Source organism: Rhodnius prolixus, unplaced genomic scaffold (genome assembly GCF_049639745.1).
Source record: "Rhodnius prolixus isolate KJV_2025 unplaced genomic scaffold, Rpr scaffold_37, whole genome shotgun sequence".
Classification (NCBI taxonomy): domain Eukaryota; kingdom Metazoa; phylum Arthropoda; class Insecta; order Hemiptera; family Reduviidae; genus Rhodnius; species Rhodnius prolixus.
In genome coordinates this window covers 569,495-584,958 of record NW_027411587.1, presented here as the reverse complement: position 1 = coordinate 584,958, position 15,464 = coordinate 569,495, and the positions used below count along the sequence as shown (strand labels likewise).

Below are 15,464 nucleotides of genomic sequence, written 5' to 3'. Positions count from 1 at the left end.
TCCTCGTTGAAAAAGCACTTTCCACCACTCTAAGGAAAGCTTTCTTAATTGTAAAGTTAAATTACTTGAAGACTTTGGGCAGACTTTTAGCCAAGGTAAACACATACTATACAACTGGCAAACACTGCCTCTTACTTTCCAAAACATTTTAATGACTTCATTTAGTATCCTTCATAACGTTTATATAATAAATGGCAACAATAAATGGTTTATATAGTATGACAACTTTCCGTTCAATTCAGAAGAGTTTTTGCCTTCTTTTACAGCTTGGTAAGTGTTAGTATTTCGATAGCTAATTCCATTGGTGAAGGTCCTTGAGTCCAAAGAAAAAAGGTTTTTGAAAAAGTCTGTGTTTAAAACTAAAAAAAATTCTAAAATGCTAAAAATCTCAGAAATCTAAAATATTATACATATTTTTCTAGTGTCTCATCGTGTGAGGTGACTCTAACTTACCGATCAATGACCCTCTCTTATCCGAAGTCCCTCTTATTCACTTTGTATAAAGTTTCTTGAAGATGGCATCAACGGTTATTTTTACATTTGTTAAATTGTTTCTATTACTTGACCAATTTTTTTCTATTTAAAGTACCCAAAATATCCTTGTTGAGGTTTTTTGCGTCCAAAAATGTAGTTACTATTAATTGTCTTAGTTGTTCTGATGTGTAGCCAGCACAGCTCAAAATCAGAAAAAGACAGAAAGTTATAATTTGAATCAGAGCCACCTTGGGGACCCAGTAAATAGACTTTTAATACAAATTAGCCTTCGGATGTGACTACTGAAAGATTTTTCTTTCTTCTTTTCAAGCTTTATTGATGTGATTTTTTAAAATTGTCTCAAAACATAGAGAAAGTTAAATAAAAAGCAGCAAATTAAAAAAAAAACAGACATTGCTAAGGTGAGCTCTGCGGATAACTTGCCGATGAGTTTCCAATATTTCGGTTTCAAGCTGGCACAGCTAAGAGGGACGGGATGGCCAAACAAATATTGTTATCACAAAGTGTAAACTTAATCACTATTTCTTGTAGGGGATCTCTCCTTAACTAAAACTGTTGTAACAAGGAAATACAAGAAAGACATTTTAACTCCTGTGGTTAAGGGATGAACCAGTTCCTCTCCACTTGGTGTTATTAGATTGTAATTAATATTCTGAATTCATAGTTTAATGAAAGTTATTTGCATAACCAGAGAGGTCGACCCGAATAATCGACTTATTTAATATTCAGCACAGAAGATAATATTAACACCAAATATATATCTACTTACATCGAATTTAGTTACTTTAAACTTTATCTTTCTTTTTCTCCCTTTTGTTGGTTTGTTAAACAAATTTAAGAAAATGCTTGAACTGGTCGCTTAGTATCAAAATTCTATATGAAATTATTTTATACCTCGAGAGAGTATTGCAACTGTGCAGAAATTTAATTTTGATCTTTCATTGGAATACATCTTTACTGGCTATAATGCCCTACGAAATCATTACTTCTTCTTAAGCGTAAGCAGGAACTTAAGAGAAAGTGAAAAAGTTTGTAAACTTTGTTTCAGAACTATCGACGAAAATGTTGAAGCAAACCTTCTAGTTGATTTCCAAATCCAAAAATGAAACATCATGGATCAATAATTTCTAATATTTTTTGGTAAAATCACATAAACTTTAACATGTAGATACATTTTGATTTTACATTGCATATAATGAACCCATAAGGGATAAAAACTAAACATGAAATGGCCATAAAACCATAAATATTATAAATCATTAAAACATCGATAATCAATCGTAAATACAAAAGTTTACAAAATAAAACATAAAGTTCCCACTTTGTTCACTTTTCATTCATCAATAAAACCAAAATTTCCAGGATGTAATGCTGGGCATTCTGAAGATACTGCAGCATGTTTTGTGCCAACTGTTAATCTCTCGCTTCCAAGATAATTGTGAGCTCCTTGCCTCTTCTCAGTACTTCTGTCCAACATATGTTCCACCGATTTGGATACAAACTTGTTAATGAGTTCAACCATTCTGTAGATGAATTTTTCTTTATGAGCTATCTGAGAAGGAACAAGCTCATTGAACGGATATGCCTTCTCAGCTTTGATAATTAACAATTCAAAAATTTCTTTTAATTTGTTAGCCATTATAAGACCAATCACTGCATTTTGAACTTCGACGAAATCTATATCAAGCGAATGACCCGTTAGACCATACTCCTTAGCAGTACGCGTTATTTCAACTTCGAATGCTTCAGTAATGTTTATCCCATTGACTAAAGCTTCATCGTAGGTGATACTTTCGCTACTTCCGGGGTTGTAAAGTTGGCAGTTAAATTTCTTAGCAATACAAACATTAGCCAAAAGCAGGGAACCATGCACATCAAACGTTAAGGTCGATTTCGTATAAGAATTCTCGGATCTTTTGGAAAATATATTATCAGAATCCACCAGCAACTTCGGGACTTCATTATAACAAGTTTCTTCAGTGATCTTCCGCAGAGTGTTCCATTTTTCTTTCAACCAATCAAATAAGTCACTGACATAAAAGTTACTTTTCGAAGCAGTACTAGTTGCAACCGGGATAAAATCGAATTCTTCATTAGCGATTGATCTCGGTGTATGAACTGAAAGGTCGTCGCTTAAATTAATCTGACGAACGAATCTTCGCTTACGGTTATTATTAGATGCGTTTCCTCCGTCAGTCTTAGGTTTAATGCTAAACAGTTCTTCAAACGGTTTAAGGAAATATAAATGACCTAATTTCTTTAATACATTTTTGTTCAATTTTTCAGCCCACTGAGGATCGGTAATTACATTTTTTATATGTGCAGTCGATATCTTGCAATGATCACAAGGTCCGAATGGCGCAAATTCATCTACTTTAAAAGTTGCCAAATATTGTAAATCCCCAGATTTGCCATTGAATGAAGCCCCCGAATCTGTTAATATCTGTTCTCTTCTGGCAAATGCAGATAAAACGTGTGCTTCCGCACTGCTGGTAGAGGGTAATTGTTTTTTAAGACCCTTTAAAGGTGCCAATATTTCTTTTATCACATTATCTCTATTATTAATTAATTCTTGCCGGACTAAAACGGATTCCGCCCTTTTTGTTTTTAATTCCTTTGCTAAAGTGTTCAGTTTTCTTTTTAACGCTTCAATCTGTTCTTGACTTACATCAGGTTTATTCAATTCCTTTTTGATGTTCTCCATGTTTATCTTTCTTTCACTAATTTCCCCATTTAACTTTGTTTTTTCGGAATTGATCACGTCATTGAAATAAGGTTTCACTTCATTATAGAGTGCGTTTTGACTTCCTTTGAAATAACCATTTTCGTAAATGATATTCTTTAAATTTTGAAAGATATTCTCTTTTGCATCAGTACTAATTCCTTCCAATTTATCTAACGCATTTTTCATTTCATCCTCTTTTGATTCAAATTCCTTAATGTTATTTTGTTTTATCCCTTCATGTACTTCCAGAATTGAATTCTCTAAATATCTATTGCGCGCAGCGTTGTCACTCAAAGTAACGGGTCTGCCAGCAATTTCTGAATTTAGGTCCAAAAATTGCTTATGCAATGGCTGAATATCTGTATAACTTGCGCTGTTCAAATGGTCATGAGAAAAGATCATTAAATACCCGGGCGCTTTATTTGTAGAGAACGCAGCAATTATGTATTTGCCATCGATGTATACACTAACCGCAGCATTTGGCAAGTTGCCTTTTTTAATTCGATCAAGCGTATTTTTACTATATTTTGTTGTATCAACGTTTAGTATCAGAGGTTCATATTGTTTGTTAGTAGCATCTTTATACTCGGCTTTAGGGTTTAATTTCACTCTTAAAGCATCCAATACACCCTCATATTCTTTTACCATCTTCACCGCCGCAGAATTGGCAGCATCCAGCGCTCTCTCACCTTCTTTTATCTTTTTATTTGCCTTGATGGTCCTAAACTTGTTTTGCACAACTGAACCCAGTTGACTACCTGACATCCAAGTTTTAATTAAAGCTTGGTAAGTATCCACAGATTTCATGTCCCACTTCTTGAAATCATTATTATCATTAGCAACTGAACCAACTATGTACATTGATAAACCTAATGCAAGAGGGCTAACTGTCATTAACAAAAGAGCTTTCAATAAGGAAATCGACTCAGGTTTCATGGAAGAAAAATGTGAAAACCATTTTTTCTCTTGAGCAATAAATTTCTTAATTTTTTTAAAATTACTTGCAGTTAAACGCCCATTCTTAGCAAAAAATCTCCAGGTTCCGTATAACAACATTGGCGGATCTGAACTACTTGCAATGACATCAAGAACCCCAAACCACATTTTTGGATTAGAAAAATCCCAATTCGCAGCTAAACCTTGCATAGGAAACAGAACACCCCCACTAACAACAGTACCTCCTAAAAATATATTCTTTCCACGTGCACTAAGTGGTTTGAAAAATTGGCCTACTGATCGAAAACTTCCTGGAAGACCAGAACCCATAGCAAATCCACTAAACAAACCTTCATAAGTTTTTGGTGAGGTATAGTCCCATTTGCCGGGATTCCATTTTTCATTTTCTGCTGCAGCACCTAAGTATGCTCCACCTAATCCCAAAGCTACTGTAGCAGAGATAGCTCCATAGGTGGAAAGTCCTAAAGCTCCAAACGCGCCCACTGAGCCCACAAAACCAACAGGCAACAATGCTCCTCCTATGCCTCCGCCAACAATACCAATCCATGTTGAACCTCTCTTCCAATTCCACTTTGTGAAATTAAGAGTCTTGTTTGCAGCTGCACCTCCTAAATAAGCCCCCACAAAAGCCCCTACTATTATGGCAATCAAAAATGCTAATTCTCCATCAGGATCTACAGTTGAAACTGGGGAATTACCCGCATATAAATAGGGGCTATAATATTGTTCTTTGGGATCTGTCTGAAAAAAACGGCCTATACTAGGATCGTAAAATCGAGCATGGAAGTTATATAAACCTAATTCTTCATCCCATTCTTGTCCTGTATAACGATATCTAATATGAGCTTCTGGATAACTTGCGAATTCTCGCATCAAGTTGCCGTAAGGAAGATAATCATAAGCGGCCACAACTTCACCACTTTTTACTACTAACCTTGTTGATTGTTCATGGTCAGATATTAAAGTGTAAAATTCATCGCGTCGAATGAATGCAATCAAACCTCTTGGTCCATAAATATATACCGTAACTAACAGATCTGGTGCTTGATCAGAAGATAAGAACGTCAACTCTCGTTCTACCAAACAACGGCCTGATTCGTCTCGAATATAATGCACCTCTTTAGTGACGAATCCTTCACTATTTATTACTTCCTTCAGGATCCTTTCACCTTGAGAATCATAACTAAACTTAATTACTCTTCCATCTACTAATTCAACTTTAGATGCTCGATTCGATACTGGATTATAATTTATCTTTTTTATTCCTTTATGCAAGGCTTGTATTACGTTTCCTCTGCTATCATGTTCCATATGATAACTTTTTTCTACGTTCGAGTTCGCGAATGATTTGAATTTTAATGTTTTCATTTGATTTGTGTTATTGCGATAACTGATTTCATAACGATCAAAGCCCGTGTAATAGTGTTTATGATTACCATTGGCATCAATTCCATAAGATTCAACATCAAATTCAGCCTCTCCTAGTTCTTGGGCGAAATGCTTCAATAATGTCGCAACAATGTCAGAAATCATGTTGGAGTCATATTCATTTAGCGCATTACGAAATTCTTCTGAAAGAGGGTTTTGTAGATAATTATTCTTTTTTAACATGTTATAAATTTCGCCAGCTTCTTTCTGATCTCTTTTATTTAAATTGGAACCTTTCCAACCAGAATAGATTTTCTGAAACTCGGCTAATGATAATAAATGTTGCTTGGAGAAGTTAAAACCAAGCAGTCTGTTTATATTTAGAAGATATTTCCGAAAATCTGGTTTAATTGCTCTTAGATCGTCAGCTAAAGTAGAGCGAATAAAAGATTTTCCTCGTTTACCATGAGCTGTGTATAGATCTATTTTGTCTTTATCCTCGATGATGTATTTAGATCGCTTTAATGATACCCATATTTTATGAGAATCAGTTGTATTTCCTAATGAGCGTACTTTTGTTGCAAATATATCTGGCTGCAAAGGAGGGAGAAATCCACGGCCCACAAAATATTTAGCTTTCGTCAGTTCCTGGTGATTACCATAATCATAAACATGTCCGTATTGTTCAGGGAATCCTCTCCTTCCCAATATATTCGCTATGTAACGACCAGTTGTGCCATGGCTACAAATTATAGGTAGGTCAACCTCTAACTCAGGATAAAATACATTAAGTTGATGATTCATTTCGTCCAGGTAGCCTGCTTTTTGCAGAGTATTAAAACAAAGTTTTGAATCTTGGGAACTGATATCGCGATTCTTAAAGGAATTTTTATTTAGTCCCATATCTTTTCTTGTACTGAAATCATGCCAAGTAGCTAAGAACTCGGTGCGAGTTATCTTCCCATCACCAAAACCATATCCTCCATAACCTGCATCTGTGTAAAATATATTTTCCGTTAAGAATTTGTCATTTAGTCTAACTATGAATCCGGGGCTGTTATAGGAATAACTGCGAGTAAAACTGTGAACAGACGTTGGGTAATGAGTTTCACTAACCACCTGTCCTGAAGGATTGTAAGTAAAACTGAAGAACAGAGAAGGGTTGCCCTCCAGCCCTATTTCCTTAATTTTCCCCATTTTGTTATACTCATATGTTAAGATGAAAGGTTGATTTTGAAATTCTACAGGATATTGCACTACCTTTAGTTTGGACCTGGAGTACATTTTATTTATTTCAACAAATAATTGTTGGTCCTTCTCTATTGGGATAATTATGGTTTTTTTTATAGCATCTTGGTGTTCATTAAATAGAAGTTCCTCAATGAAAGGCTGATCGTCATTGTAGGTAATCGTTCTTCTTATTCTTCCCCTTAAAGTCGGTTCTGCATCCGCGTCATTGTAGTAGAATTCTTGATAATTCCTCGTATGGTTGTGAATAGTATCTAATAACAGCGAAACTGGCGGAGGAGATTCCAACTGCCCTGTACTCCTGAGACGATATAATCCGTCATAATTAAAATATAAGACATTATCCACTACTCTCTCGTCCTCGTGAGAATAGTATACCACAAATTTCAACAAGCCATTTTGATCGTATATATTTTCTATTTTTCCTGAGTCTGGAGTGGATTTCATTTTTATATTGCCATTTGCGTCATAAACTACATGAGTTCCAAGCGATTTTTCAAGAGCTACCTCTTCATTTGCCACTGTTTGATTGTGAAGACTGAATTTATAGAGTGTTGCCGCTTTTTCGTGGTACAATGGCGGAAGCAATTTTACCAATCTGTTACCTTCATCATAATAGTAAGTACATAAGATATCTTTATTGTTAGGAACACGTAAGTACCAGGCCACTTTATTGTCCTTAGTGTCAAATACCGTTACATCTGACACGCCTCCTGGTTTATATTCCGTCCGATACCTGTATCCTTTGCTGACTGGATAATAGTTCTCAATAAAGAGAATATTGGTTTTTGAATCATAATGTTTGCAAAACGGACCGTTAATAGAAAATTCTTCTCCAGGTAATCCCACTATTCGTTCTTCATCCAGAGGGTTATCCAAATAAATGGTTTGAGTGTAATCATATTCCCCAATTATTGAAGCATTTCCAGCATTACCACCTTTGATTTTCCCGGACTTCCAGACCGAGTCATCAGAATAGGGGTTATTATTTACGACGAAATTCTGGTAATATGCTGTTATTGGAGAGCTATTGTTGTTTGTGATTCTCTTCGGTTTGGTCGTGATACTCTGTCTTCCCAGTTCATCATACAGAAACTCGGTTACTATAGCACTATCGCTATCCTCCACCTTGATCTCTTGAATTTTCTCTCCAAGTCCATTGAAATATGTTACTCCTAAGTTCACGCTGCTGAACACCATTACTTCAGTTAATTTTACCATACCTTTTACTTCTAGGTTTAGTAAAAAGTCCGAATCCGGAGATACATTGATTAACTGGATTTTAGAATCTACATACAAACCACCATCTATCCATATAAGCAAACGACTTCCTTCCATGAGTAGAAGAATCTCACCTACTAATGGGATGGGTTGAACTTTGTTCGCCAAAGATAAAGTTGCACTTTCATTTAGTCGGAGCAATTGAATAGTACTATTGAATTGTATGAAAGACGAATCCGTTTGCAGATAGTAACAAAGCCGTATTCCGTACGATTTATAATTAATGCTATATTTCAAAAGCTGAATTGTATGGCTACTTTGTTTTACATGTTTCAATTGTCCTGGAGAAATTTGAAAACCTGATGCATCAATCTTCCAGTGTTCAAAAAACCCATCCGGTAAAAATTCTTCGTAGAATCCACTTTCTGCTTGAACTAAAACGTTAGCTTTTGGTTGCAGCATAGCACCAATACTTGAAACTTTAGTGTAAGTTCTAAATTCGGTTAGCTGACCATATTCATTAATGGTTGCTATTTTCTCTTGGTACTTATCGTATAGATATCTTTTTATCAATCCGTTGTGCTGTATTTTATGTGTGACGTACTTAGTAACTGTATCATAAACAGTTGCTTCGTAGCGGCAATTAATTGGAGAAAATCGAACGTGATCTACATCAATGGAAGTGTTGGACTCTGGGCTAACAATTACAGATATTTTTAACTTAGAACTGTTGTTACCGGCAGCGTTATCACCCTTAGTTTCAGAACCGTTCATAATAAGTTTAATGTAGTTCAAATTTATTATAGATTCTAGATAGTACCAGCCACTTGATTGTAGCTTAATTTCACTTAAGACGCCAGCACCTCTTTTGGTAACTGTATCTCCTACTATGATTTTCAAGTAAGGTGTGTTAGAACCAAGTTGAGGTATTTCAAAATTTGGCCTAATCCAAGTGGACGCCACAAAGGTTGTGTTGAAATCATTTAAATGAAATATCCCTTCCAGTTGTTCTCCGGAATTTATATGCAAGTAATTTTTACCAGTAAATGAGTACATTTGCTTTACAACACTGGTCTCATTAAACAACCAAATCTTTGAATTGGTGCCATTTGCATTATTGTTTTCCTCGTAATCCTCAAAACCAAAATAGCTGACCATTCCACTTGATATTTCGTATGGAAAGAACCGTGCCACTGGTAGAATATTCAACTTGCCAAATATAGTAGTTCTTTTATTAACTGAGTCTTCTTGATCGTCCTTCTCTTCTGTAAAACTTTCATTTAATGTTCTGATGACATCGCCTTTCCCATTGTAAACTATTTTAGTTGTAAAGTTCTTATGAATGGTTTCTTCAACCCATCCAAATGATTTCCTGTCATTTCCTGGAATAAATGTACTTTCTGGATAAAAATGAGCATTATCTATTTGTGTTGCAGTAAAAACATTATAATCATATCCTGTTTGGCGGGTTATGTTATTGTCATAAGTTACAACTGTTTGACTAACTACCGAATTAAACAAGGAATCATTTATTCCTAAGAGAAATCGAAACATAAAATAAATTAAACTATCTGAACCAGCTCCACTTTCAGTTATAATTCCTTGGTATCCACTCCATGGGCTTAACTTTTCATGAAAAGGTAAAGAGTAAGTTTTACTGATCTCACCTTTTTTCGAAAATTCAATGACTTGTGCCTGCTGTCCGTCTTCTTGATAAGCAAGATACAAAGGATACCTTATTAGTATTTGATTTAAATGCTTCACCTGTAGATCCTTTAAATAACGATCTTCTTTTTGGCCTTCACTATTTTGTCGATAAAGTTTAAAAGATGAATGGTCATTTTCTTGTTCTAAGATGTAATCCTTTCCCAATGTAATTGGAAACGAGGATCCCTTTTGACTAGGAACTTTTTCATATTTCCATTCGGCACCAGTAAAATTAAATTTATAATCACTAATTGTGACAACAGGTGAAATCAAGGAAGCATGGTATTTTGCATAATCCAGTAAGATGATTTGTTTACCCGAGTTTTCTGCTAACAATCTCCGATTTTCATTGTGCGCTTTAGTTACATTTTCATACAATTGACTTTTAAATTCAATTTTTTTTTCGTGCGGGGCATTTATTTCATCAATTTCTTTCATAACTTCTTTCTTTTTCTTTTCAATTTCGTCATATGCTGGCCCTTTGTATTCAGTCACTTGAAACTCGAATTTGTTATTGTTCAATTTATACCCACATTTGAAACTATTTCCGTTGCTATCCTTGAGTTCTCTGGAAAAATTATCAATATCATCTTGGAAGATTGCATTGTGATCTTGTAAAATGATTTCATACTTGCTGTTCAGTAAAAATAAGTGAACCGTGGAATAAAACTGAGTACCTACAGATCCCCAAGTGCTTAACAATATTAAATTATCATTAATCTGCAAAATCTTATTTAATGAATAATTGAGTAATTGATCATGCACCTTACCATCCAAAGAGAATCTGTTCAATGTGTGCAAAATATTTGAAATTGACTTTGGTATTCTTTGAATTACTTTAAACTTCCATTTCTGCTGTTCATCTCTGTATCCCAACTCTAGACATTGATCGTCATATATCACAAACATCCTGTTAGATGCAGCTAATACTGAGGTCTTCCAGGTACACTCTGCAGCAAGTTCTGTACTAGTCCAGCGTAGGGACTTCTTCTCCCATTCAATGATTACTGGAGAAGAATTTCTATCCGCTACAATGATATAATCAACACCTAATTTTATAATTGAATCTTTGCTAAAATTATATATCGTAGGTAATTTCAAAAGCTGATCACCGCGCCAATGAAATAAGCATACTTCTTTGTCATTACTGTACCACAAGATAATCACCATGTAACTGTTTCTCCCAGCTACATCATATGTTTTAACTGAATCTTTCCCCAATATAGGTAACGCACTTTCCACTTTTAAGGATGAACTTGAATACAATTCTTTGGACATAGAATGGTCAAAAATTCTAAGTTCAACTTTGTCATATTTGTTCAAATAACTAAGTATTACGTAGCTGTTACTATAAAATACTTTATAATTACTGTTAATTAAAATTCTTGGTTCTAATTTCTGCTTGCTCTCTGGCAACTTCAAATTTTTGTAAACGTATTCTGCTTGAGAACTAAATGGAAAAATAACTTTTTCCAATTCATTTTCTCTATTATAATGAAACTGGAGTGTTGGTCTATCGTTTTTCTGAATAACAGCTGACAACATTCTTTTATTGTTTTTTATTGTGTAAACGAAATTAATACGTTGAGTGTATTTAGCTGAATTGAGTGTATAACCACTTAAATAGAGGCTCGTATTTAACTCAGAAGTTAATTTGTTTTTTCCAACTGTTGCTTCTGTTTTATTATATTTGAACGTAATTTTATTTCCCTCTCCATCAGCGACTTGTTTTAAATAAATTTCGTTTGTAACACTATTTCCCCAGGCAGAGGTACTGTTTACAGAATTGTAGCTATAATACAGCGCATTACCTCGGGTATCCCTTACTTCTGATAGATACCATCCAGTTGGAAGTAATATTTGATCTTTCGTGCTCGTTCCAGTGCCTCTCCAGTTTTTCCAGGTTGACTCCCATTGTATCGGATCAGTTTGGAAATTATTCACCTTCCCATAAATTTGAGTTACACGACTGGAGGATACTTCCCACTGCTGCAATTCTTTGAAGTAGCTTATCTTCAGCTCCTTATCTTCTTCACCAGAAAAAGGCTTCTGCAATCTGAAGTAATAAATGTTATTTGTAGAATCTTTACTATCGTACAGTAATTCTTGAAGTATGTGTTGGTATGCTATATAATATTTGCTGTCTTCAAAGAATATGCTAGACTGATGGTCAAGTAATATTAAATTTTGAGGAAGGGACCATCCAAAACCTAATATTCCTGACGTCATGCCATCATAATATATTTTTAATTTTGTAGCAATATTAGGTATGTCTACTAGTGGTAGCATAAATTTTAGTTTACCAGATGTTCTGTCGACTGAATCTATAATAGAATGATAATCTAACTGATCACTTAAAAATATGGTATCAGTTTCCTCAGCAAGAGATATTACTTCGGGTAGGACATGCGGTTTAGTATAGTTTACTGTATTTTTGTAAGGACTTGTAGTTTGGCTATAATATTGTTTTGATGTATCTTTAACTTCCTCAATTTTTGCAACATGGAGTCTGTTTTGATAATAGATAAACAGAAGTAGATCGTCATAGTAAGATATTACGTCGACCACCTTCCCATTACGAGCCTGTATACTATTATGGGAGTTATCTAAGATGGAGTGCCATCCATTATTGCTATAAGACACGATACTTATACCTTGAGGTCCAGTAAACACCATATCATCTTTTCCATCAAAATTTACGTCCAGGAACTTAACTGTATCCATGTGGTCAGCTGACCATCCTTTTTGTAGGGAGAATAACGGTTGGTAGTTCAGGAACCTGTAACTCTTAAATGTTGGGTTATATTGGTGAAGAAATAATCCTGAAGAATTGAAATAAACAATATCTCGATAATGCTGTCCGGTGAGGTTGCTAAAGAATAGTTTATCATCTAGATTACTAATTTTGTTACAACAAGCTATAGTAATATCCTGTTTTAATAAGTTTTCCGCAGTAAACTTAAACACTGTTAATCCATTAACTGTTTGTACAATTATATCATCTTGCCCATTAGGATTTAATCCCGCTATGTAAAAGTTCGTTTGATTGTCCGAAAACTTATCAAAGATATTTACATTAGTCTCAAGCATCCATATCGGTGTTTCTTCGGAAAATATTTCGTTTTTCATTACAGCGTAGAATTGTATGCCATACTCGCCGTGTTTTGTCATTATTCCAAGTTTGTTGGTTTCCTTATAAAAATGGCCAAATTTAATAAAGTTATTTGGATTGGACCAACCATAAAGATCATGAAAATTATCATCCTGATTAAGTAGATTCAATTTATTCGGTTCATATTGAAAGAAACTAATACCTTCTGCAGTTTTTGTAATTAATAAGTGTTGACCAGTCTCCAATACATCTTCGAAATAGACATCTTGGACAGTTGATAATAAGTCATTTTTGATGGAAAATGTTTTCCAGGTCCCATTATTTTGATGATAACAATGTAAAATTCCACTATAAATGCTGTACAATTGGGCAGTACTTTCGTTAGTGAATTTTGCTTGATAAAGTTTTATCTTATCTTTAAATAAAAATTTTTGTGAGTTAATTAAATTGAATGAGTACTTACTGTAATCTTCATCCATATTATAATTTAGAGGAAATGTTGATGTAAGAAAAATATTCTAATGATTGGATTGTGTACCAATTGGGATAAGGAGCTCCACTTGTATGTGCTATTATTGGGTGTGTTGTGCAAGACTGCTGCACTGTGGTATAAAAAGGTTCCCCCGTTTTTTCAATTCCCCTCTCTATTTTTAGCAAGATATACTATTCAAATATTGCGTAAAAAGTTGTACTATCTTTTAAGAGTTGCAAATATTTGAAGTGTATTGGAAGTCAAACTACCATTTCTACAGAAACTCTATTGCATCTGTCCCAAAATGGTAATACAAATATTTATGCCAATATTCTTTACCTAGTTCATCAAAAAAGATATTCAATTTTAAAATCTCCTGAACAGAAAATCTCTAGGAAATAAGGAGAAAGTTGTTTTTTTAGCAACATTCATCAGAAACTTATTTGGGAGCCGTGTATTGTACGCAATAAAATACTAGCTAGCATGGATATATAACAGACACCATGTAAATGTCCAAACTTATTGGTGCCTTAATTAGTTCATTCTAGGTTGAACGTTGTACCGCACACCCTTCATAGCCTTAGATCAAAAAAGCTCCTCATGAAATGCAACATTGTGTTTAAAATCATTGTTCTTAGAAAAAAAAAAAAAAAAAAAAAGTGGTAGTCCTACCGTACGTTATTTTTCATATTCAAATGAAATCTTTTTGACTAACTACGTGTAAAAAGTCACAGAAAAATCGAAGAAGCCCTGATATTCTTCCTTTTTGGAACTACGGTTAAGTATTTCATATTAAGAACATCTTAATTTCAACCCACCTTGAGAACACCAATGAAATAAAGTTATCTCGAAAAATGTTTTCAAATAAAAGAAATAAAATTAATTTGTATACAAATTTAAAGAAAATCATTCGAACCATTTTTCGAGAAAGTTGCTGATGATGCGAAGTTTTTTTAGTAAAGAGAGATGCAGCTTCTATTTTGCTTCAAATTTCTGATTTTATTTCCACAATTACCACAATATTATTATATGGTACATAACTCAGAGTGGCACATTAAAGCAAAGTCCAATGGCACAAAATGAACAAAATGCTTCGTAGTTCTATGAACCTTTTATTTATTTATTTATTTCTCCTCCCATCTTGCCGCATACAGATATGTTTTTGGATTGAAACATCCAAAATTTCGAGATTTTGCGAGTAAATCAAATTCTCATCGCTATTTTTTGTAAAATGTTAGAAAGCATAAGTTAGAAATTTGTTTTGAAGTTTTCAGTATCCACTCTCGTTTTTGCCTTTCCTAATGAAAGGGATCGTGCTAACTAATGAGAATCTGCTATTTCTGCAGCAGCTAGTACGCGAGTGCTTGTGGTTCGTTTTGGCTCAGCAAGTACTAGTGAAGATTCAACTTCATTAGTGACGGCTTTGTACGTTTCAGAGTTTTGGAAACAACGCCACTCAGTTCGCTCATAGAAACATCTTAGAAGTTGGAACATAGCTTCAGCTGCAGATTTTTTTTTTGGACATAAAATTAAAATTACATTGAAAGACAGAGTAATGGATTTCTAAAAAAAGGACGCCATTATTTAAAGTTTATGCTCAGTTTTGTTATTTAAGAGGGAGAGTTTTACGCAGGGAACTTCTTAGTATCCGGTATCAACTTAAGATGAAAGTAATTTTCAAGTGGTGATGAAGCTGACAGTAAATTATGATGATGGTTGAAAGAGGGTGGATAGAGGAAGTAAAAGCGGATTGAAAATTATGTCTCGTGATTTCCCTGGTGGCCCCCGTGGGATGATAGTATGTGGCGTGCGAGGAAGGTGAAAGTTATGCACATGAGAATGAAGGAGCAACCAACAACAGGATACAGGTCTTAGTAAGTGGGAAAAGGAGGTAGTAACAGTAGTCTCACTTGTCTGCATTATGGTTTGTATGGTGACGGCAGGTCTTCCACTTCCAGACAGTCACGCAGAATCGTCCTTACATCACATGGAAATTGCTTTGTCAGGACCCACCCTGCAGGAATACAAGATATGTTTTATGCATTGCCAAGGTACACAAGTCTGTATATTGTGTTAGCCTCAGCGTTCCCTATCAAAACCTCCTCTCTACCCTACTTAGCTTCCTGTTCGCGGTCTTCCAACAAACTGTATCCCTCTGA

The 15,464-nt window shown here is 34.6% G+C and overlaps 2 protein-coding genes across 4 annotated transcripts in view; one reads left to right on the top strand and one right to left on the bottom strand.

Moving 5' to 3' along the window:
- LOC141448466 (lachesin-like) overlaps positions 1 to 15,464 on the top strand; it is a 187,170-nt gene that overhangs the window by 142,909 nt on the left and 28,797 nt on the right. The window lies entirely within an intron of this gene.
- On the bottom strand, positions 1,611 to 13,639 carry LOC141448465 (salivary gland surface protein 1-like). Its single transcript, XM_074116839.1, has one exon. The coding sequence runs from the start codon at positions 13,310 to 13,312 to the stop codon at positions 1,829 to 1,831; it is 11,484 nt and encodes a 3,827-aa protein (XP_073972940.1). The 5' UTR covers positions 13,313 to 13,639; the 3' UTR covers positions 1,611 to 1,828.

Bases quoted from the DNA above. Each gene is read 5' to 3' on its own strand.
- LOC141448465 (XM_074116839.1), bottom strand. From the start codon at position 13,312: ATGGATGAAGATTACAGTAAGTACTCATTCAATTTAATTAACTCACAA.